Source organism: Athene cunicularia (assembly GCF_003259725.1).
Source record: "Athene cunicularia isolate RWA chromosome 15 unlocalized genomic scaffold, athCun1 chr15_part1, whole genome shotgun sequence".
NCBI classification, from domain to species: domain Eukaryota; kingdom Metazoa; phylum Chordata; class Aves; order Strigiformes; family Strigidae; genus Athene; species Athene cunicularia.
The window spans coordinates 3,873,742-3,899,305 of NW_020799121.1; the positions used below are offsets into that span (position 1 = coordinate 3,873,742).

General features: G+C 36.5%; 1 protein-coding gene across 14 annotated transcripts in view; it reads right to left on the minus strand.

The window, feature by feature from the left end:
* CIT (citron rho-interacting serine/threonine kinase) overlaps positions 1-25,564 on the minus strand; it is a 73,066-nt gene that overhangs the window by 22,879 nt on the left and 24,623 nt on the right. For 6 of the 14 annotated variants that reach the window (XM_026859433.1, XM_026859432.1, XM_026859431.1 and 3 more), the window contains 13 exons: positions 24,773-24,892; positions 21,123-21,293; positions 20,797-20,856; positions 20,200-20,253; positions 18,917-19,057; positions 18,419-18,544; positions 15,459-15,554; positions 13,671-13,787; positions 13,148-13,257; positions 10,082-10,256; positions 9,276-9,422; positions 8,531-8,728; positions 6,323-6,376 (listed from right to left, as the gene is read on the minus strand). In XM_026859433.1, coding sequence (XP_026715234.1) covers positions 6,323-6,376; positions 8,531-8,728; positions 9,276-9,422; positions 10,082-10,256; positions 13,148-13,257; positions 13,671-13,787; positions 15,459-15,554; positions 18,419-18,544; positions 18,917-19,057; positions 20,200-20,253; positions 20,797-20,856; positions 21,123-21,293; positions 24,773-24,892 — 1,569 coding nt within the window. The remainder of the gene's footprint in view (positions 1-6,322; positions 6,377-8,530; positions 8,729-9,275; positions 9,423-10,081; positions 10,257-13,147; positions 13,258-13,670; positions 13,788-15,458; positions 15,555-18,418; positions 18,545-18,916; positions 19,058-20,199; positions 20,254-20,796; positions 20,857-21,122; positions 21,294-24,772; positions 24,893-25,564) is intronic. The other 8 variants (XM_026859440.1, XM_026859439.1, XM_026859438.1 and 5 more) reach the window with 4 other exon arrangements.

Consider the following 25,564-nt stretch of genomic DNA (forward strand, 5'->3'; position numbering starts at 1 on the left):
GATTCATACGCTAAAACACAATATATCTAATGAAAATCTGATTGTGTGGTTGTTTCTTGAGCACACTTACTGCCCTATTCAAAATACATATTCTATGTATTCTATGCCTCAAGTTTTCAAAGAACACAGACTGTGTCATAAGGATGTGTTAGTGACTATATGGCTGTAGGGATAAGACCTTAGAAGTGTATTTATACAAACAGAAAGGAACAAAATAACATCTGTTTTTACAGTGTTTTACCTGCCATTCTTACAAGTAACATCTGAGACTTCTATTGACTGCCAGGTAAGATAATATTTTTCTACTTCTTTTATGTTTAGCCACACCACATGTCTAGGCAGTTTTAAGATATCTTTTATATATCTGTGGTTTCTTCCACCTATATTTTATATATTAATACAAATATATTCTATAAAAATTAAACTAGTTTTGAAATACAAGAAAGCAGACATGGGGGAAACACAAAATGGAAAAGGTGACATGCAGAATTAATGTGTCAAACTACTTAATTTTTTTAAACTGGCTGTATTTCAAGTTGATTTTATCCCTTAAGGGCTCGAAGTTAAGCTGCCATTTGCCTTTATTCTAGATTCTAAGATTTTGACTTCTTTCCCTAAATAAAAAATTAAACCAGACCATTTTAATTTCACTGTTACATTTTATCTAGTAGGATATTTCTGGAAAACTTAAGACAAATAAAAAAGCAGGGTTCCAGAAGAAGTGATGTGATCTCCTTCCTTGAATATTTTCCTAACAGTATATTTATTGACAATTCCAAAATGACTCAGCTTAAATTCCAAATACATTATATAAATTTTTTGTACTTTTTTAAAGAGTGAAAATTTGTTCTTCTCAATACAATTTTCCTTTTTTTCATGGGGAGAGGGGAAACTTGTTGACAAATCCCATTATTAAAAGCTACCTAGAGCTGTGTATAACCCAACAGGGTTACAGAATTTAGAGACACTATAAAGCCTGAATAGCAATAGATAATACTGACACTGGAAAATGGGACATGGTATAAATGCCTGTTTTGGGAACCAAGAAGAAAGCAAACACAGATCAAAAAATCACATTTGATAGGAAATGCTGTCTTCAGCATACATACATACATACATACAACCTATGCCAGAATCCCATACCTGAAAAGGTTTAATACCTTTAGGTATTTATCTTTTCACTTAAGGAAATCCCCAGGCAAAAAATAACCCAAATAAACCAACCAACCAACCCTGAGCTATTCTGCAATTAGTTTTGTAAGTACATTAAAGGAAAGTCTTTAAGAAAACTATTATATCATTTAGAAACCTGTAATATAATTACAAAAATCTTCACATTTAAAGTTTATAAAACAACCAAACACTTGAAAGCTTCGAAAAGCAATTCCAGACAATCTAGGCAGCCTTATCTCTGTCACTGTATCATCACTCAGAGCAACTGAAATTTTTTCCTCAAACTATGCTCATCTTCATCATGACTAATCCATAGGAGAGATAGAATCTAACTACACCATGCTAATCCGGCAGATTGTTCACTACACGCCACATCTAAGCAGACAACTTATCTTTATACTGATACAGAAGACTGTATCTCATTTTTTAAATATTACAGAGCAACCCAAGCATAACAGCTTTTCAGCAAAAATTCAGCACAATTCCCTCCCCATTAAATAGCCTCAGAAAAGCAAAGTGTTTCTCTATTGTGAGATTGCACAGATTCACAGCTATTATACCTGGCCCTACAAAAACTTCTCCAGGCAAGCATCACAAATTAAATATAGCAACAAGCAGTTCACGGCCATGATGATTATGTTTGCTATCAGACAATGTAAAAAAATTCATCCATATACTCCATGTATCAAAATCACACGCAAAATAACAAGGGAAAGGAGAAGAGGAACCAGTTTTAGAATACTACTAACTGCAGCCTGCAAACCTTTCCATAACCTCATTCCTTCATGAAGATGTCTCAGTTCTCAGATACCAACAAACACGCAGGAAAATGCCAGGACACACCAAGGTTAACTGTTTCAGGATGCTATCGGCAGCATGTTATTTCGAGTTTAATGAAATTTTTTGTAAAACCTTAATACAGAACTTCCAGACTAATGCATAGTTTTACTCTATCCATTTCCACTCCTCCCCACCCTCATTAATCTTTACTAGAAAACTAACTGTCAGAGTTAATAGGAAAAAAGAAAAAGCTGTCTCTCAGCCCCAAATTATTGTGAGAAGGAAGCAAGAGCAAGCATCAGACTCACTTTGTCTTAACATACTCACAATTTGGATCCAAGAGACAAAGCTTTTCTAGCAGGGAAATACCAAGACTCTTAACGAACACTGCTGTTCACAGATACCAGTCTTGTATCTCTACCTGTCTGATGTATATATAAAAATGAACTCCTCATTTTCTTCCCCTTTCCATAGTCAGACAACATCTGTGACTTGAAACACACCTTACACAGAGATCTCAGTCTCCAAAATCTCATCATGGCTTAGCTTGAGGGACATTGCTCTTGTTAGTAGCTGCAGAGTAGTAGGACACTGCACAGTCTGCATTCTTCTCCTTCCCACACCAACCTATCATTAAAACATGGTCTCCTGTACTCCTCTGCTGTAGTTCTAGATGAGCTGCCTCTACAACCATGAGCCTCAGCCTCAAATGATGATGATGATGTCATCTATGGTGAAGGTCCCAGTAGCTTCTTTCACAGCAACACTCTGACTTTTTGTCAGGCTACAAAAACTACAAAGCTCCAGTTCAATCTGTAACTGGCATCTGCCATCACATTTTCTGTGTAATGAGAATCAGGCATAACCCCTTCCACCCAACAGCCAATTTTTTTTTTTTTCTTTTTTTTTACAAATTTAACAAAGCCATCTCAAAGTTTTTGCCTGGGTATTTAGCCTTGTTACAGTGGGAAAGATCCCTTTACTCTGAAACATAATTTAGCTTCAAAGTATAAAACATCTTCAGATACAATTTTGAAAGTTCTTAAGAACACAGACTATTCTTGTATGCCAACTCATTGAGCCAATGTGGAATCAGGATCTTAGACCAAAATCAGCAGGACTTTATGCATGACTAAAATGATACGTGTGCCTAACGGGCTTGCAGATTTAATGCCTCAATATCCAGTCTCATAGACAAGTGCAGAATCAAGCTTGTTAATACTTAAGATACTTAAGTATTAATGTTAATACTTAAGATGATGACAAAAGAACCTCAAGGAAGATAAACCTTGTTTTATTGGAGAAATCTTAAAAAAATGGGAATACAATATCCAATGAGTATTAAGAAATGCCACTCTCCTTGCTAGAGTAAAAACAACTGCCTGTACCTGAAAAAAACTAGAATATTCAGATGGTGGTTCCCTGGAATAACAATATTATTTTACTAAGCTTTGTGTAAATACTTTATAGAATTCTTTTCTTCTAAATATTTATAGACTTTACCATCCGCTTACTGAATATTTTATTTTTGAAACAATTCTACTCTTATTTAGCTAACTTAATTTTATTTTTAACTTCAAATGTGTTGATGATCCAGCAACAAGCTGTAATTAAGAGGCAGTTGGAAACAACTGACAAATACATAAATTTTCCTATTTCAGAAAGTGCCTTTTATTTCTTGATCTTTTTCTGATTGCCAGGAAAATACTTTTAACACTCAATGGATTATATTTTTGATAGAATAACTCTTTAAATGTAGAAACTAGTCCTTCTCTCTCAACAGATTTGCTGGTTGAACCATCATTGTGAGAAGATTATGATAAAATCTTGCTCTTCATGTGAGCCCACATGCATCTGTGTGTGTGTACAGCAGGTACTACAGTCTACAATTTTTATTGTAATTATGTATCCTAGTATTTCTTGCACAACTGAGAGGCAGAGAAAGCAAATGCTGGCATTTTCTTTTTGACCCCCAGTAGTAAAACAAAGATGTCACAAGATGAAACAATGCAGAAATATCAGAGCAACTGAATATAAATTCACAAACAGGCAGAAATTACAACTGACAACATAGCAATGGTCTTTATGTATGCACCCCAAAACACAGCAAATTTAAAATGAACAAATAGGAGAACCTAAAAAATGCCTACTTCGTCAGAGACCTCAGCATAAGGAAGAAGAGTGCAATGAGGGTACAAGGAAAGCAGACACACAGTTGAGGTGTAAGCCTTCTCTACAATTGCAAAGTGTGACCTTTGTGAAGCTAGAGAAACAGAAGAAATACCAAAGAAAGTATTTACCTTTTGAATACTATGAAAGTACTGAAGTAATTCAATCTTTAATTTTTTTTCTGGTCTAATCCTTTTTTCATAACATATGTTGTTCTGGGCTTCTCAATAAGATTAAATAAAAACCAATTCCATACCAATGTTTGCCAGGCTAGTTCAAGGAGTTTGTTTCAGCTTAAAGGGGGTATCTTTTGAAAACTTGCTGACAGAATAAACCCACTCATTATCATGCTGAGTAAGTACCAGCAGATTACAATTATTCTCTTGAAGTGTTATCTTATTTTAAAAGACGTATAAATTCTAATCACTTTCAATTAGAATCACATGGTCGCCAAAAAGCAAAGTCTGCATCATACTGGTCACAATCAGAAAAATGAGGTTGGAACTTCCAGTGAAGGCACCATAATAAATGTTGCCTGATCCCTCACTGTCACTAGAAGATTGTCCTCTATCTTCTCTCCATGATCCTCAGTAGACGGGATGGAGAGCTAGAAGAACTACTCATAACACAGAACAAGAAAGTTTCTATCCATGGTTAGTTAAATTATACATGCCTTCTCTGGGCTGGAAAGAGAATGTATGATGAGCATGTATTATTCATTTAGGAACTATTTAATTAATTTCTTATTGATGAGGATGTCTGATCCCACTTATCCCACTGAAGGGCCTTACAATGCACAACACTTTTAGACATCCTTTTGTGCAGAACCTTTGAAGCACTCAGCATTCTTGAAATGTCACGGGTCACTTCGCTGCTGGAGATTGTTCACCACACTTACAGAGCCAAAGTGTTACTAGATAATGAGTTACAACCTCTGAAAGGCAGCCTACCATGCAGTGAAAAGAAGCTATAGATTTTCTATAACTGGTTTTTGCCTGCATGGAGACCACATGAGCATTTTCATAGAAAGGTGTCTTTCTCTACAAAGGGCAAGAGAGAACAAAAGAAGATAGCTATGGAGGTGAGATACGTGATAGCACATATGGAGCTAGAGGACCAATCTAAGTAAATAAAGAAGGGAACAAAATGTAAAAGTTTCTTGTGCAGGATTTCTTTTAGATAGAGGTTAACACACTACAGTAAATTCTATCTCCTCATTTCTTCATGTCAGCATATTCTACAAACAGAATAGATGAATCCCCTTGCTCAGTGCTGAAGAGCAACTGAGGAAAACAGACTTTCATCCTGAAAAGATATTTTTGAAAGATGAAAACTTGCACTTTAGATAATTTTTCATGCTGTAGATCTAAAGTAAGTGTGAGGAAATCACTGGAATTAGGGAAACAATCAAGATAAAAAACCAGCCGTTAAGCCCTGCTTATAGGGTGGGGTCAGGAGGAAAAGCCTAGGATGACTGGCAATCAGTGCTGATCCAGAGGACAGTGCTGGTTCTGTAATTCATGTAATTGAAAGACAGATGCTGTCCATCAAGCACCATAAGCCTGAAGATAGTGTAAATCTGCAAGAATCCTTATTGATTGACAAACCCTCCAACATCTGTCCTCAACAGATGAAATGAATCTAAAAGCATGTCAAAAGATCTCAAGCAATAGAAGGTGCAAATTAAGACCCTAGAGTACACTCTGCTCTTTGAGCAGATGACTACGTGTCAATGTATTATTTGGAACCATAACATTTCTTGCCTCTTCAAACAGTGTTAAAGTCCTCCTTAAAACCCAGAGTAACATGAAGGCTCTTCCACTCTGGACTAGATCTACAATGCAGCTCAGGATTTGGACAGGTAGATCTTTTCTTCTTGTGACCAGAAAGGATCTTCACCTATAACCATTTTTTGCAGCTGCTACACCATTCTTATTAGCCACACTGCAATGGGATGTTTTAATTTACTTTCTTCTCCAAAAAGAAGAGCAGTGTGGATTTCATGATCAGACTAAAACCTCAAAATTGAGATTTACCTGAAACCTAAAAGAAATCAAATCCAATCCATCTAGCTCCTACTAACACCTTGGAGCCAGAAGTCCACATTAGGAATTAGTGTAATCAAGGATTAAATACGTAAATTGTTTGTGTCCTTATTGTTAATTTCAAAATAATTCAATGATCTGTGTTTAATACTCACTGTGCAGCTATTACGAAGGGCTTCAAATTTACGCTGGATTTCATCTCTATGTGCCTAAAGGAGGTAAGAAGTTAATCATCAATTTTTCATACATTAGAATTCGAATCCAACAGCTGTTGCTAAACAAACTGCAGAACAATCTAACAGCAAGCAAAGTTTGGAAGGCAGATGCTGCAGGCTATGAAAGCACTCTGTAGTGGCAAAGAACTGATTAGCAAAAGTCACATCCTACTTAATCAAAACACACACTCCCAATTCTGAACTACTTTAGAAAAATGTACAAACTTGAGAACGAAATTATGTAAAAGGTTCCATCTGAAATGGACACCAGAAGATGTCAATTCCATGTTAAGTTTGTACATTCTTGACATTTAAATTTGAGTTGGTTTTACTTCCATATCTAGACTGGTATCTCATAGAAAGTAAATACTGCATACAACTTAACACTTGCAAAGAAAAACTATAATGAAGTATTATGCAAGCTATCCTGAACAGCTCTGTCAATCTACATGATTCCTACCATAAAGTACCATTTAATCCTGAGCCTCTCTAAAAAGCAGTGATGAAACATAACAATCAATTCTTTGGAAGACAGCATCCAAAGTATGGAAAAGTGCAAATGCTTATTTTAAAGAATGCAGTATTGCATGCACCATTTTACCTTCTAATTTACGAGCAAAGCATGACAAAGCAAAAGTTCTTGTTTCAGCCTCATGGCCTCTCTCAAAATTCATCAAACTGATTTAACAAGAGTCTAATGTCATATGATATCTGAAAACTTAACAAAAGAAAGGTTAGTGCACTAGCACATCCAGCCACCTTTCTTCATTCAGAACATTTTTGTTAGAGCCAAGAGACTAAACAGGAAAAAAAATGTTCAACAGAAGTCAAATATGAGAGCTGAAAAGCTATCTTACCACAACAGGCAACGTGAAAACCAAAAAAAAGTATATTAAAAAAAATCCGTAACAGAAATACTCCCAAGCCCAAACTGGACTATCTTACAATAGCTGGTCCAAAAGCACTATCATTTTGCCAAATTATCTGAAGCAATAACTGAGTGAACACAGGTTATGGTAAAGATACCAAGCACATCGCCATCCTGTTGGCACTGATATTAGTTCTTACACAAAGCTTTCAGCTGGGAGGGAACCGCCTCAGTTTTGAGCAAAAAAGAAACTGATGCCATGTTCCATTCAGCTACCCTTAAGCCTTGATGTTGTTGCTGTCTTTTCCCAGCATGTACCCGCTTTAGAACCAAACCGAGTGAACAGTTCTCCCATTCATCTACCCAAAGCATCAACACAGTACAAGCACCTATCTCAGCTGAGCCCACCATCCCTTCCAAAAAATAGCAGTGGCAGAAATATTCGGAGCAGTTCATTGATCAAGTGACACTGGAGCAAGAGAATGCACATTTTCAACACTCCAAAATAACTGGATTTGAAGGTCATTAAAGACTGCTGTTCAGTGGGAGTTAGCTGGTAGCAGGTCATATACTTCCCCACTCTCTCCCTCCACAGCCCTGGGAATCTTTAATGAAGGAAATATTTCTTAGAATCAAGCAGTTTGAAAACATCTTTTTGTACTCAAGAGAGAGCAACCAGCAGCATATAATTTAAAATTCCATTTACAGAGGGCAGGGAATTGAGCTTTTTTTCCCTTATATCATTCACACACCTCATCAGAGACTGCAAGACACACGTGACAATTTTTAATGAAATAATCATTGGAATAAAATTATGTTCTAATGACACTATTTTCCTAGGAATCTGTTGGGGTGTTTTTCCCAAAATAAGTATCATCAAAGCAGGGTAACAGAGAAAAAAAAAATCATCACAACATTTATGATCATCAAGTACTTTCAAACTCATGAGATTCTGTTTAAATAGTAAGTAAATCACCGAGTAAAACTCTTAAACAGTTTTCTATGCAGCTTTCACCTCTTCACAAAAGTAATAATGCTCTTACAAACAGTTTTGGCAGCAGTGAACCACTACTAGGAAGTTCTGGTATGGTTAAAGGTAATAAGACAAAATTTGACATTTTAGCCATTCCTGCCTCTATCAACACAAGGCACAATCCATATCCTGTTCTGAAACTTTAAAATTAAATAGTATACACTCATTTTAATCTCTTTATGAAACATGCATCTACATAATTCTAATCTGCACACATGGCTCATAGTACAAATTTTTTAGGGCTCACCGTGAGAGCTTGAATCTCTTCCTCTGCCTCAGCTGTAGTCTCCTCTAGTTCAGTTTTGGCTTCACGGAGCTGATTCTCCAGGGCTGTCCGTGCAGCCTGCAGCCCAGTAATTTGAGATTCCCGCTCCTGGAGTGTCAGCTGCAATTCTGTCAACTGTCTTTTGAGTTCCAGCTTTTGTTCTTCATGCTCTAGACTAACCTGAAGAAAGAAAAAGTAGCATACCAAATATAAGTTACTAATAAAGAAAATAGAGGCAATGTAATCTCATTTCAGACCTCACTTTAAGATGCTATTGCCATGTCTATCCCAAAAATCACATCTTGACAGATTGTTTAAGTCACTGAGAAGTCAAGGACACAGCTTTGTCTACAACCTAAAAATACTGGTTTGCTTTGAAAAAGGTTAAAAGCAACCTGGCATTCTGAAGCAACAACTAGGGCACAAGAATAGTTCTAGGTGTGACTCAAATATCACATATCAAACGTTGATATAAAATACTGATCAATACTAATCTTTACGTGCACGTAAAAATTACATACATTTCTCAATTGACTTTCATATTTCATTTTCCTTTCAGATTCTTTTTAAAGAAACCAACCAGATCATCTGGCTTTGGGTTTATTTGAATGGCTTCAGTTGAAGGTTTTCTTGAGGCATACTCAGGGATAAACATGTTATTTCCAGAAATGGATAAGAAATGAACAAGCAGCAGAACAGATCTCAGTGCTCAAAATCAATTCCAAACCTTAGCACCTTCTTCAGGCTGTCTGCTATCCCAAGTGAATCTGTCTGTTGTGCTGTAGATGCGCGACAAGCCTGCCAGAAATCTTACACTGGTCCCAACCAACTTCCGGTCAAACAAGGACATGTGTTGGTCGTCCAACCCTCTTAGCTAAAGGCAAGATTTCAGTCTTAGCTGAAAATTAGTGGAGTGAGACTGGAGAAGGTAAAAGAAGATTTGAAGTGGATCCAAACTAGTTGATACAAAACTAAAAATGAAGCACAGCTCACAAATTTTTAAAAATGCATATTTTCATATTACTGTTAGGTTTCCTTTCCAGAAAACTTCTGAAAAATGTGCATGAAGCAACAGGTCTCCTGTTTTCTTACAGCAATTCAGTTGTGTCCTTTACTTTCTATTCTGTAGACTCTAAGGCTATGGTTAAGCTGGTCACTGCACATAGCTGAACTTCTATTCTCTACCACCACAACCACTCTAGCTGGACAACTTTATGAGGATATTGTACAAAGAACCATAAATATGATCCTGAGAAAGCAAGGTGATCTAAAAGCTCAGATTCAGTTAGGTCTAAGAATGACAAATCCTTAATACTTACTTTTATCTCCCTCTAATGATCAATTTTAATTTTTTTTTTTTTTTTATTCCTAGGGGAAAAAAAAGTACTGCTAGACCAAACTAAATTAATATACCTTAAAATACTCTTTAAGACACACAGAACTAAAACGAATTAATTCTAGTTCTCACTATAATACTTAACGTGGGGTACATTCAAGTAAGTTTGTTTGGAGGGATTAAACCCAAGTTTTCACCTCTCGCAGCCTAGTCTCTAACTCCAGCAGGCGGTTCTTGTCAGTGTGATCTTGGTGACTCATCTTTTCCAATTGTTCTTCTAATTTTCGATTCTGGGCCTCTAACTTTCCAGCTTGTGTTTCCAAGTAGAACTTCTGTTGCCTGAGCTCTGATATCATCTCCTCTTGGGCTTTCCTAATAGGAGAAAAGCACAAATGACAAACCCAAAATGTCCTTAGCACAGGTCGTTTCACTGGGGGGAAGTAAGGAAGAATATACAAGGTTCCTGTTAAGTAGAATAGTTAAGGTCATAGCTTAAATTCTATATCCCAACCTAAAAAAAAGTCAACTCTTTATTCTTGCCTGCAAAAGATCCACATACTAATATACTCATCAACATATGCCCGGAGCACTAAAATTCCATGTTTGCATATTGCACAGAAAAATTAATCTTGTACACAGTAATCTACAACAACATTTAAGCTACGGTTCATTCTCATTTCACCAATTCCTTATTACATGTTTTTCTATACAGGAAAAAGAAATGCTAAGAACAGTTGCTTTCACACAACATATTTCTGAGATGAGAGAAACCCAATGGTTTAGGGTTTGAGGGGTTGTTTTGCTGAGGTTTTTTTCCAGTTGTAATGGACCTAGAACTTGACCTACATTGAAGTGAAGCTTTGTCGCCTCTGATGAAAATCTTAATCTACAAAGTGAAAAAAAATAATTACTTGTGCTCAGAAGAATTTTGAGAGCTGGCAATGATTAATTATTACCATAAGAATTTTAAATGAATACCCACATTTTAAAAAAAAAAAAAAAGAGAAAAGAAGGAAAAAAGGTCTTTCTACATTATTTACAATTCCTGGAATCATTTTATCGTGCATTGGAAATTTTTGCCTCATAGTGTGCTTTCTACTTAGAAGTTTCACAAAGCTCTACATATATTAATGAATTAATATTTTAAGAAGTTCACTGTGAGATAAGCTGTTATTAATCCTATCCCAGAGAAATTATGTGGGTTGCCCAAGATCAAACAGGAAGACTTAACAAAACTAAAAATAGAACTCAAGTCTTCTGACTCACATTTCTGTGCATTGCACACAAAACCACCCTTTCACCCTTTCTCTTTTAATTTACCTCTGCAGATTATTGCCAGTCAGAACTGTCAAATGGTGCTATTTCACTTCCTGATGTTTACTGGGCTCTCTTCTCAGGAGCCTGATAATCATTAGTTCCCTCTGATACTGATGGAACAAAAGCTAGCAGAGTTCCCCTCTCCTCTGAAGGGTTTAATCACTAGTTCTCCTCTTCAAACACGCTCAGATTAGCTGTAGCTTTTGTGGATTTCAAACACAGTCCAGCAACATATTTATACATTTTCACCACAATTTACAAAACAAGTACAACTTCATTAGCTACCTGCATGCATATTAAAGCAAGTTTCTCTTAAACTGTTAATTCCTGTCCTCTACCAATCTGTACTGTCTTCTACCAATCCATAAAATTATGTTTCTTGCAAACATTATATTTTTTTCTTGTTTCCTGTGGACCTCCAGTCAATTGTCCTGCTCTAGGAGGATGCATCTAGCTCAGCTAAGTTCTTACAGTCAGTTCAGCACCAATGACTGTGGCACTAGACCTTGCATATGCTTCTCAGGTACTCGTTGAGACATTACTTTTGTTCTATTTCAGATTGAAGGTAAGTTACGGCTTTTGCTGCCTGAACAAACTTCCTAGGTGATTAACTGGAGGTCATCTGGAGCATAAGCAACATAAATTTTTTATTTCTGTGAATATTTCTGGCTGCTCAGGCTAAAATAACTTGCCAAATATTTGAAATACAAAAAAAATTGGAGCCATTACATATCTGGAGCATAATTACCACTGAAAAGGAAAAAAAATAACCCAAGCAACTCTGCCAAAATTCATCCTTGCTTGATTTCTATTCAATATTATAGGTGAATTCATCCAAGTACCTCCCACAGAGACACTATCTGACATTGCATTCAACAACTGACATACACTGAAAATCTTTCTGCAAAAGCTGAATCTGATCAATCTCTTAACTCAGTAAGAGCGTGTAGTACTTTAGCCCTACCTTGCAGGACATAGAAAACAAGCCACACTTCTTCCTATACTTTAAGTAGAATGCCTTTAAGTCATTTATGAAGGAAAAACATCATTATAAGGACAAGGAACCTCAGCTAAAATCCAAAGCAAAATAAAGTTCATGCAGACCAAAAATATGACACAGATTTCCTTTGTGTTTAATAAACGAGTATTCACCACAAGAGCAACTGCTGATTACAGAGCGATTCAAGATGACATTAGATCTTAAACAGTAGTATACGCCAAAACTACTGAACTGACTATTACACTGGTCACTGATGAGAACTAAAGAGAGGCTGAAGTTGAGAAGGCAACAGAAATATTTGGGTGTTATCTGGGTTAGGAAGAAAACAAAATCAATTGAAGCAGCATTCTGAATCTGAAGCTGGGGTATATCCTACTTCACCTTACTTCTGTCCATTTCAGCAAAACACCTCAGTCTCACAACTGGCAATTCAAGAACATGCAGAAAAACTCTGCTTAAAAAAAAAAAACAAACTAGTTTTCTTACTTGTCTTCTCACCCATCAGGGCAGGATGAAATGTTTGTGAAAGAAAGGTGTTTACTGCTTTCTATTTCAACATCATGTAACCATTGCAGGAACCAAAGAAAATATAGATCTTAGAAATATGTATGTGTAAGAAAGTTATATACACTTCTCCAGAAGTATTTCAGACATTAAAATTATTAATATACATTAAACATATCTGGTAAACCTGCACAAAGCACCAGCCTTAGGAAAGGCTCCAAAGTAAACATTGCAATACCAACAAATTTTCCCAGTCATGTTTGAGGAAACACAAAATATGCAGTGAACCACAACTATCTGAAGCACAAGCATATTTTTGCATCACAAAAACAAGCAGGGAGCACAGCAGGCCTGCAAGAATGTATCACTTTGACATTAATAGAATAGATCTTACTGAGCATCATTCAGTGGTGCCCAGTATGATAGCAGTTGCTATACTTACATGTTCCTCTGGGTAAAAAGGCTGCTATTTGCTGCCAGTTTATTGGCCTCGGACAATTCCACTATTCTCTGCTCCAGTGACCTAATCTTCGAATCCATTGCATTGATCATCTGAAACAGAGCAATGTGCCCTTGAGACTGCACAATAGAAGTGATTATAAATACAGTGTTTTAAAAATGTCTGAACTTTTCCCAGAAACAAAAAGAAGAAAACCAATCAAGTGGCCAAAAGAGCATTACAGATGGATAACTGGAACTATTAACTGCTTTTCATTTTAGGAGAAAGCAACCATTATATTATCAATGCACAAAATGATGGGTACATAGCAAGCTATGCTGCTACATTTAAGGAAATATTCTTGAAGATACCTTGAATTAAAAACCCATGTCTTAAAATCAGTATTAATCAGTGGATTTCCTTCAAAGCAGCTCTGCAAAACCTCAAACAAGATTATCTTGCTGGAAATCAGAGTCTCAGAAAGCTGCTTTTAAAATGCTTTGATTTCCAGTTCAACTATACATACCGCCTTCTGTTCAGCCAGGACTTTACATTTCTCACGTGCTTCTTCTTCATGTCTTCTGAGCATATTCTCAAGCGCTTCCTTATCTGCAAGATCTTTCTTCATCTGATTTTCCAATACCTAAATGAAGACATTACTTTTGTCTAAATTATATCTGTTTCACTGGGCAAAGGGCAAGCGGAAAGAAAATCATCAAGACAGACACTTTTTTTTAAGCAGTCTCAAGCAAAATTAAACCCAAGATGCAATTGCATGAAATTCATGGAAGAGTGAACACCAGAAAAGAGCACTCCCTCAGTTATCTCTGAAGACTGAATTTAATAATAGAATTTTATGAAGACGTGGAGATACTGTAGATTTTAAAAAAATTATTCAAGTAATATAAACTGTGTTCAGGAAATATTCCAGACAGAAAACAGAAAAACTTTATACCCCAACATGTCCAGTAGAGGAAATAAGGTAATGCACATCTTTTGGCTGCCCTACCAACCTGGCTCAGAAGCAATTTGTAAGTTCCACAAGTATTCAAGAGAACGTAACTGAGACCCCATGAATTTTTCAAGTCAGAGACACAAAACGAAACCGCTAAGCAAAACACTTCTTTTTGTGGCACAAATACCTGTCATTAGGAACAGGACTAAGGTAACCAATTGTTACATGTTTTTAAAAACGAATGTTATACATGTACGTCCAGAGCTTTAAATCAGTTGTTAAACTGGAGGTCACTTCCTACAAAGAAATGTTTTCAAAGGCAAAAGTCTGAACCCCACAGGATATTTTTTACTGTTCCAGTTACAAGCATCCCATGTCCTCTTTCATCCCTCCGAACCCCTTTCACCTGGATTCCTGATTCCTCCTACCAAACCTTATACCATACGTTGCCATAACACACTGCCTCTCTTTTTCTTTTAGTTTTTTTCCAACCCCTATCCTCTTTTCCATTTTTCTATGTCACCACTTATCTTTTCCCCAATATCTACCTCTGATCTTCCTTCTTATTTCTCTTTTTTCCCTTCATATTTATCCTATAGAAATTTCTTCTCTCCTCTGAAATACTACATCCTCTCATATTTAAGCTGAAATGTAGAATTAAAGTCCTAGGTAAACGTAAATCTAGACAAAGATTGCTGAAAACAGATTATGCTTAGTAGAAACAAAGATTCTTATAAAATGCATTTACTGGCTGATGTACTGCAGGTTCTTTAGAAAAAATCCTTAGACGGTGCACATACTCCTATTTCCCAATTTCTTTTTCCTAATTTTAGACGGTGTCTATGATTCTATTTCTAACTGTTTGTCTTATGCTACCCTGGAAAAGACAAAAACAAAGTGGGTGGTTTCTGTGGCTTCTTGGCAGATGTTACAGCTCCAAGAAGATGGAATTCCAGAAATGCTATAGTATTTGCCAAATTTAAAACTTGCAGGTAGGCTGTGTGAATACTCATAGAAGTCATCAGTAGGAACAGAAAGTTTATTCAGGATGTGAGATCCAATAGCATTAAGTAGGTATTGTTTAGTCAGCAACAGACAAATTGCAATCAGCAACTACCTTCCTATAGTTCTGACTTCAGGTGCCACCTGTTTTAACGCAATGTTAAAGACAGATAAGGTACAATGGCATGGGCTAGAAGAAAAACTGACTCAGATTCCACTAAGCTCTCTGAACACTTCAGTAGTGTTAAGCAAGAAGGCAACTCATAATACAAAGCAATCAAAGCCTAAAGGCAACTGTCTTTCCCTGAATTCACTCTACCCACAAAAGCTTGTAGGAAGATAAGAAGATATTTTTACTTTGAGTTTTTCCTCATAGAATTGTTCCTTCTGTTTCAGCTGCAACTCCAGATGTTGTGCTGCAATCTGAGCCTCACGATGCTTTTCTTCCAGCTCCTAAAAGCAGCAGAGATTCATATTCAGACACAAAGAAATAGTAGGTGCTGTGTGTAAGTTACAAAGGTATTAAACATTCATTCATTCTCTTTTAAGGTTTCACCCTATAAAAATCCCAAGACCAGGGCTGTGATAGTAAAAAAACATTATGAAAGCTGCACATAATGAGTTTTAATCTTCGCATATTGTTGCTGACCCATCTATTGTAGAGCAGATATACTACTAAAGAGTTCTACTTCCACAGTAAGAACCTCCATTTGCAGTAAAATATTCTCAAAGATGGGCCAAGGACATTTTGTGAAAACAAGCAGTTATAAACACTTTATAGAAGTGGCAACACAGGAAGTCCAGATCTATTTTTAACAAGGTCTCTCACTTGTTTTCTCATGGAAGAGCTCAATAATGGGGCACTGCTGTCTATGCTTTTCGTTCTAAATTCAGAGAGTGGGAATAGTATTTACTTTGCTATATTCCTCAGACAAATGTTGTCAGAATAACTATTTATAAATTGCTTGGAAAATGTAAAGTACAGGATGCCATAGATATGGTAGAACATACCAGAATATTTTTAACCTCTTTATTTCACATCAGATAGTTTCAGCCATGAACAGTAAGAACTGAAATAATTCTGTATCTTGGAAGTCAGCTATTTCTGCTGTCTGGCTGTATTATTCAGTATATATCTATAATCACCTTTCAACAGGACTCCTCACAAGAGTTGTGTATAGAACTTTATGCTCATTCATTGTCATATTTGCCATTCCAACAATTTCCTTAGAACAAGAGGCAGATCCATGTCTGTCATTCACTACCACTGGGTTGACTCTTGCATAGACAAGTTCAGGTTTTGGGATGCATCCAGGTCTCCTGTCTATCTTCATTACTGCATAGCACAGGAAACTTGCCTGATATTTCTAATTTAGCTCTTTTCATATTCTCTTTTCTGATCTTCCTCATCTTGAAAACAAGTAAAGACCTTTTTTCTCCAGTAATTGCAGTAGACCTCTTTTTCCAGAAGTGAGAATCAAAGAGGAGGTTCAACAAAAGTAGGTCATCTACAGTGCCTAGTACCCGACACTTCTGCAAGGAATGGAGATTGCTGCTTTTTGCAATTGAAATATGTCTCCCAGCAACAAGAGGGACAACTCACCTCCCCCAGAAGCCCACACGTTTCAGGTCCTGGCAGAGAATCAGACAACCAGATCAGCAGCAGCTTCAAAGCTACCAGCATCAGACTGCTCATATTGTAGCAGAAGCTTCATCAGTTTCTGCAGTGGCACTTAACAGCCAGTGTGGGTTTAAAAAGGTAATCTCTTACCATTCTAGTTCTCATTTACTACTCTCTATGTAGCACTAACTTTGTTATTAACATCATATCAATAATCTACACTTTCAAGCAGTAATAAGTATCTTCTCTAACTTGTTTCTTCTTATTCAAGCAGATCAGCAGGTACCTTCTCAGGACTGCTAGATGAGTGGACATGAAACCAATGCCTTATTCAACAATTTCCACCTTATTCTATGCAATTCTTGATCTATGGCTCAGAAAGGTCAAAAGCATTTAAAAGAGATCAACTTGAGGGAGCAAACAGGGTAGCAGCGGAGAAAAATGAAAACTATTACCCTATGATCCCAGATCAGAACTTCATGGGACTAGGAAAGACTCTGTAAGGCTTATTTCTTCAATGCCTGTTTGACTTTCCTATAAAATACTTTTGTGTGTCCAACATTCTGTTAGAACTCCATGGAAACTATCTATAAGAGCTAAACATCTCACAGTGTAAAACAATTAGTCGATATTTCTCCATTCCCTTCCAGTTTTTCCTCCACAGAGAATGTAATCAAAACCAAGGAACAATCCCCAACCATACACAAGAGGCTTATGAAACAATTCAAAGTTTTACACTATTTCTAAACATAAAGTTGGCTCTGAGCCCAGCAAAACCATAGTCTCCCACTTACCATGCACTCATGTTATCAAAACAATTTGAAAGCAACAGCACTAAAGAACCGATTCTACCTTTTCTTGAGCATGCTTAGGCATTCTGATGCTGAAGTCTACATATGCGGCTATTACCCAGAATAAGTATGGGTCATCTGTTAACTCCAAATACAGTTATTTAAAAATTTCCGTTTGGCCTTCCTCGGGTGTGGCTATGCTCAGGACTGCTACCAATAAAATGTAATTCTCTTTTTCCTTGTCATATTGGCAACACAGAAAAAGATCTCATGAGAAACACAAAATTAATTTAATTATTCCACTATAAAATTATGCTTCCTGTTACGAAGAAGTATTAGGAACACCCTCTGCTTGGTTCGCTGTAGACTGACGTACCAACCCGCTATAAAGATTTAATTGGTTTAACAAGGAGAGAAACAAGAAATTGCCAACAAAGGAGGTATGTGGGTGAAAATGGATTCCTGACAAATATTATCTTTGGAGACAAACAGTTTAGATGACTAATTTCTCTCTGCTTCAAAGTGTAAGCATTTCAAGTAGATCTGATCGCTCAATTTCTTTGTAATTTAGTTTAAAAGCTAGATATCAATGTTTTTATTGTTGCAGTATCCTGTCCTATTTTACTTCATTAGGTAATTAATTTAAATATTACCAAGTTGACTTATAAGTGTTCCCACTGAGAATTTTAAGCAGTATTAAGACTAAAGGTACAGGAGTGAGTTTGTAACTAAAGTTGCTAATAGTATTTGAGCACTTAAGCCTTCTCCAGTATGACTGATACAAGAAACAAACCCCTTTATTCAACAGTTTCCACCTTATTCAATGCAATTCTACATCTTCCGTTCCTTTCCTCCCCTTTCTTACAAACTCTTACCCTTTATGTTTCATTTTCACCTCTGCTCACCAGAATTTTTTCTGCCATCTGTTGAATCTGTTGAGATTTGGTTTGAATATCTTCCTTTAGACGGTTTTCTCTTCGTTCTACAGTCTCTAATCTCTTCACTTGATTCTCCAGAGAATGGCGCCGTTCCTGTAGAGTAATTATTAACTGCCATTTAGGCTAACCCACTCTGCATTATCACAAAGCAATAAGTTTCTAGAAAAAAGTCAGCTGAAGCAGTCAATATATGGTTGTCTTTTATATTTGAAATCCTCATCATGCCTCAAATCCCTTATGTTAACTACATATCCTTACTGACTTCTCACTGAAAATAAAAAGCCTCTCAGTTTTCTTCAAAGACCTATCTGCTTTTTTAATTAAAAGTGGATTAATGTCTAACATCACTTTCCCATGAATACTTACTACAGGAATACAGGCTGTCCACAGTCATCCAGACGAGGGTTTCTAAGCTGAGACACATCCCAATAACTAATTTACTCTAGACAGACATTCTCCACTCACCTCCGCTTCAAGTAATTTCTTCTTCATGCTTTCATTAGAATCTTCACGATTCTGCAGTTTCTCTAACTCCTTCTCAGCTCTCTCCTTTGCTTGGCGGATATTCTGAAGAAGTTCAGTTGCCTCTGAGCTAGCTTTCACAGCCTAAAGGTCCAAAGGAAAAAAAAAAAAAAAAAGAAGGTATTGTAAGGAAAACACACACACACAAAAACTTGGTATGTCAAAAGTTCATAACCTTGAGATGGACAACATTGTGGATAAAATTGCCACAGAACTTTGGCCTAGCAGTCTGAAATTAATACAACCTACAGACATGTGCAGGAACCCAAATTCTAACTTCTGTTATGTAATTCTTTTCTGTTTCACAAAAAAAATGAGAATCCAGGAAATCTTCAAGTTTCTAATTGTCTCTTTGTACTCACAGTAAAGTCTACCTCCAAATTCAGCTGAAGTTCCTGGAAAGAATTCGGAAACTACTCTAACTAAAAGACTAAGAAAATAGCCTGTTGTAGAATGAATGAAAAGAGAAAAGGGGAGGGAGGATTAAAACATAGCTGTTTTGAAATATTAGAAGTACTATTTCTACATAGTTTTAGCCTCCTATTCATACTGTAGATCACTAACCTTGAAAAAGCCCCCTCTCAGCAGTTGCCAAGTTTGAAAAGCTCTCTCAGTGGACTATTATGACAACCCCTTTCTTCTTTGCTGAAAGATCCCAGTAAGAAAAGTTCCCCTACTGCTCTTACGGTGCCTTCTTCAGTAACAGACTGAGCACAACTGCAAACATTAGATATTATGCACTTCCTTCAGCTTACACTGCTAAGGTATTTTAATTCTGTTGTGAACCCTTATCATCCAACATCTTTTCTGTGAATAACTGAAGTGGAAAGTGATTTTGCAATTAAAAATACTGGGAGACTAACCAAGTCCAACATGCATTTTACTAGTGAGCCAAAACCATATGAACCTTGTCTTCAGAAGCAAGGGACAAGTGCATTGCATACAGCATGCCCAAACTGGCCTTTTAAATTAGAATTTCTTTACACTACTCCAGTTCTGACTCAGCTTCATTTGTAAAAATAAACACTGTTGACATGTCTCAAGAGCCAAAAGCATATTGAGAACACCAATGATTTCAGATACCAGTTCCCACCCCCTTTTCCTTATCATCCCCCATGCTATGACTAATTCTATTTTTAAGGATAAAACAAAGTGCATCCCTCCTCTGCATTAAGGTTTCACTGGAAAATCTTATGGAAAATTCACTTTCACCACCCAGACATTACCTTTGTCAGCTTTTCCTGAAGCTCCTGGATTTTGGCCTGCTGCTCTGTATTGATCTACAGTTAAATAAAAAAATGGGGGGAAAGAGTGTCAGAAAATCAAAAAGGTAAAAATGTTTTCTACTTATGATACCAAATTTATTTTAATTCAATTCCCCAAAATCTTTGTTTCTCCCCACAAATTCCAACACACCAAAGTGTTCCTTGGCAAATCTACTCCCATTTTACTATCTTCCAGTTGATTTCATATTTTGGTCACCAAGCAGATAGTTCAGTGTGAGAATACTCAGATTTCTTTTTAGTTTTCATTTGTTATTCTTTATTCATAAAGAAAACCCTTTTGTATCACTAACCTAGCTCCAAACTCAGATTACATATAATGGCCTGTCTTTGTACACAAACCATTAAGAACAGGATATCCAGACACAGCTTCACATCAAATCAGAAAGAACAAAGAATCGCACCAAGAAGATTTTTTTTTTAATATAAAATAAAATAGGGAGGGATGTGAGGCTGTGCACACCATTGACTCGCCAAAGACACTCTTGGTTTCTGTGCATAATATGGACCCAGCAAGCAAGCTCCAGGACAGTAGCATACCTTCTCCAATTTGGAATACAACTCTCCTGCTTCATTTTTCCCTTGATCTTTAACCTGTAACTTAAATATAAAATATATAAAAGTCTCAAGAAAAGTCGTAGTACACTGGTCTTTATATAGTCATCACCTCATGCAATTTACACACAAGCAGTTACACAAAGTATAAATTACATTACTTCAAGTGTACAATTGAAAGGCATTTTGTCTTAGTTGTACAAAACCACACTAATCTTTATAGGACACACACAACTTATATGTGTGTGTATAAAAATTGCACTAGAAATTCAAGCAAGCATCAGCCCCCTCTCCCATGAAGCCTAAACTACCTTTTGCAATTTGTTGTGACATTCAGTAGCTTTACGTTTGAATTCTTCAGCTGCCAGTCGGGACTCTCTCAACTCCGATTCATAAAGATCACTACGCCTGCGAGCTGAAATAAGATCCTCTTCTAATTGATTCATCATCAACCTCATTTCTTCTACCTGAGCTTGATATTCCTGTAGTTGTGGTGGAAGAGAAGGAAAAGGTATCCCATTTTAGAGGCAACAGGGGAAATACTTGGAACAGCAGATCCCAGAATACTGACTGCAGGCAAGTGTCACATTTAAAAATAGGTGGGAGAAGAGTAAAGTACAAAATATAACAATAAGAGCTAAATAAAATCCATGGTATTCTGGTTTGAGTCTTGCCATTTTCATGTTGATACCTCATAAAAATCAAAACATTGACTTTCTGAGAGTGGCTTCACTGCAGAAACACATACACACATCTACAAATGATAAAAATTACTTACATTTCTAATTTCTGAAACAGAAATGTGCCTTTGAGTTGATGTCTCTACTAAATGCCCAGATGCTCCCTCAAGATACATTTTCTTGGGCTGATAACATGACAATTACCACAGATCTGCACAGCTTGGATAAAAGGAAAGGAGAAGCAGAGGGGTAGCATATTGTGGCTTCTAGCCGGCAGCTATTTTCTCTTGACACAGTTAAAAGGGATCCTATTGCTCTGTATGGGAGACAACCTAAAATCAAATATTAACTTAGAAAAACTGCCTAAAAATCACCCTATACAGGCGGAAGTAACGATTCCCCACGCACAGTGCTACAAGACAGGGCATCTGGATGGGGAGAATGGGAGAAGAAAAGGATGTTTAACTGATTGTCTCAATGAGACTGGGTATTCAAACTGAGACGAGCTTGTGAGATTGCTTCTCCTATCCTCACTGGAAAGAAACAAATTTAAGTACATTTATTTAGCATTTACTAAGTCCTGCAAGTATACATTTTATAAAATTACTCTTTAAAAAAAACAAAATAAATTATTTTTTAATGAAGCTGAGAACAAGTACAAAACATGCACATTAAGAGCTAGGAATAAAGATTATGAAGGATTGACAGTGGGGGAGTCTATCTTTCTTTCCATTTTAATATCTTACAATACGCCTGACTACCCCCATATTCAAAAGAGTAACTGTCTCATGACAAAATCAGGTTTGTCATCACTCCTTCCAGACAGCCAGCTCTCTCTAGATAGACAAGTGATCGCATGAACACTGACCCTAATGTCAGCCTGTGATTCTCTAGCAACGTGGAGACCTTATGCAGGTATTTAAAGAAGCTGGGCCTTTAACAGATTGCTTTACTATCTGTTACGGGGAGCACGGCAGAATGGCTCTTTGGTTTGTAATCCCCAAACCGGTCCTCCAGTCTGTAAGGCAGACAGGGGGCCTACTCTTTCCAGTTATTGTCTCCATGGATGATCTTATTTTCTTGCTGAAAAAAATTAGAGCCTTTTAATAATAAGCAAGCATACAGTAACTCAAATATTCATTTCGTACAAATACATTTGTGAATAAAAAAGGCAGAACGGTTTGAAGGAATACATGTTCTGCTCAGAAATCATAATTTTTTAAGACTTCCTAAAATACTTGACTTTTCTATCAGCAAACACTTGACCAAAGAATTATAGGTATGACTACAGTTGCCACTGTGAAAATGAGTGTTTGGGAAGGGAGGAGAATGGGGAAGGAGAAAAGAAGGAAGAAGAGGAGATAATTAGTAATATTTCAGTTTTTCTTGTTTCTTCACGTTTTTCAAGACTATCTTTAAATAAATCTCGTGGTCACGTCAGAGGAACAGGCCACATCACTCAAGGCAACACAGAACAATAACTCTTGTATATGCATTAGTCATAGTTTAAAAACTATCAAAGATGTACTCAAGCACATATTAACGGACAGGCAAAGCCCAGGGCATATACCTGAAGCAAATCACATGAGGGTAGCTACATACAAATGAGTGGGCCTTTCCAAAAACACAGATTCCAATTTGTTGCAAGTTCATCCATTCATATGGGTCTTCATCAAGTAACGCCAGAACACAGGTTTAGTTAAAAAAAACAAACCAAACCAAACACCACACACACATCCCAAACAAAAAGGAAACGCAAACCCATCACGCTCTTCTATTCAAGTACATGATGTTAAGTTGAACTTACAGTCTTGCTCTGAAAATACCAAATGCTTAACTATTGGGTTTTAAAGATTATGATTTGCTGTTAATTTTACTCATTGTCTCTCAAGCTTCAGGTTTCCAACAGCAAAACTCTAAGGGACTCTTCCATCTCACCTCCCAGTTCCCTCTGACTTAAAAATAATGATCTAAGTCTTTAATGACTAAGATCCACCTGCTGGTATGAATCAGCAAAAACATCTCTGCATATTTTGTTGCGGTGTTCTTGCACATGGGGTTCAGATAGCTCAGAAGACCACCCCAGAAATTAAAGTCTGCAGGATATTAGATTCATTTGTTGACCTAAGCAATATTTTTATGTCATCATGAATATTCACAATCCAAATTAAGGGATTCTGGGACAAAATATTTGATTAAAAATTACTTGCATTGTTTTTCCTCTGTTGCATGTGTTGGTACTGCCTAAGAATCTAGTGATATTTATCATCACCAACTATGTTCCACATTTCAATATTTAAAACAACTTTGCTACAAAGCACCAGAACAGAGAGTAATGAGCTTTAGATCCCTTGTATTACATAAAACAACCATCCAGAAGCATGCAGTAGAAGTCTATGGAGGCCTGCTACATCCAGAGGGTTGTTTTTGCATTTCATTACTTTTTACATAAGAGCTGCTCATGTCTGGAGAATTATTTCCAAGGTTTCTGGGCTTCCTTGTCTCAAACACTATGAAATTAGTCAGTTAATGTTTGTAAAGTGCTTTGAAGATGAAAAATTACAGATAATTGCAAAGAAGTGTTTAATAAACACCATAGCAAATTTCCATTTCTTTTTCTCAATACAATATGTTATTTATTCACAAAACTGAATGGGTTGTGTCTCGTAGACCATTTTAAATCCTAAAAAGGTCTATATTTGTCACCATATTTTCGTTTAAGTTTGACTTCTTTTTTTTCCGCCCCTTATGAACAACTGTATGGATTAATGAATTTTCAACAAGCTTCTGGTGGAAAAAGAATTAACAACATCTACTTTGAAAATAGATTAAATTAGGAACAGAACAGTTTGGCAACACAGATTCTATTTTGAAAGACTATTAAGCATTTTAAATGGTCATATAAGAAAGAAGAAAAAAACACAACACAAAATTAAAGTTAGTTCATTAACTTGTTGTGAAATTTGTATAGCTTGACCATTTAAAAATTGATAGTTTATTTCTAAGGCACCATATTACTACAGCATTGCAACTTTCTCCTAATTTATAGATACTTTCAGGACTAGGAACAGAAAAACTTGCCAGTTTGGGGTTTGTGCTTACTATACACAAAAGTGTAATTTTGTTGCTTCCCATTTTGTTTAAGAAACCTTGTAAAAATACATAGATTGGGAGTCATCACAGCCTACCAACATAAAACATAATCCTGGCAACAGAGCTAGAATATGCCAAGAATTCCCGTTTGTAGATAGCCACTCTGCTCCCCAAAGAAGCAGGTATACCTGTTCTTTGATCTCTTGCAGCTTTCGGCTTTGCTCTCTGATATCATGAAGTAGCTGTAGTGCCTTATCATCTTCCTGAGACACCTCCATCCGTGCCTGCTCCAGGCTTCGCTTTAAGCTCTGCAGAAAGCAAAATGTTCAATACATAGTCTTTCGTTTTTCAGATGGTTGCATAATAAAGATCTTTAGCTATATAAATGCCTCCTTGACTGCAGTGAGGCATCAAAAAAATCAAGGCACCAGTGATGAAACCCTAAAGAAATTCATAGCCAATGCTGCTTCTATCTGGATAGAAGCAACCCATTTTACAAACACTGTTTATTACACTTAAGTCTTAGTTCAAATCTCTACTTCCTCACATCAGGTCTAGAGACAAAAACAAAACAGAGATCACATAAGGCATCCATTACTGACAGCATTTATATATATTTTATCTAGCACTATTAATTCACAACCTAGATACAACCCTTCAACTTCATGTTACTTAACAAGCTTATTCATTTTTCTTGTTGCTGTTAAATCCTTCAATCGTCATTAAACTTCTACAAAGAAGAGCTGCTTCTGTATCTCACCACACACCTTACCTGCAAAATTTGACAGACCAGTGGTCCTCCTATCAACTGTGCATTATTCTTCAACAGCAAGATGCAAACTGAATTTTATTTATTTACCTAGTAGTATTTAGTGTAGGGAATTCACTCCACTCTGTTTTAAGCTATGCTTCCCAACAAATAAAGCCACCAGAAATGCTTTTCAATTCTCTGAAACAGAGTATTATCTGCATTTTTGTGC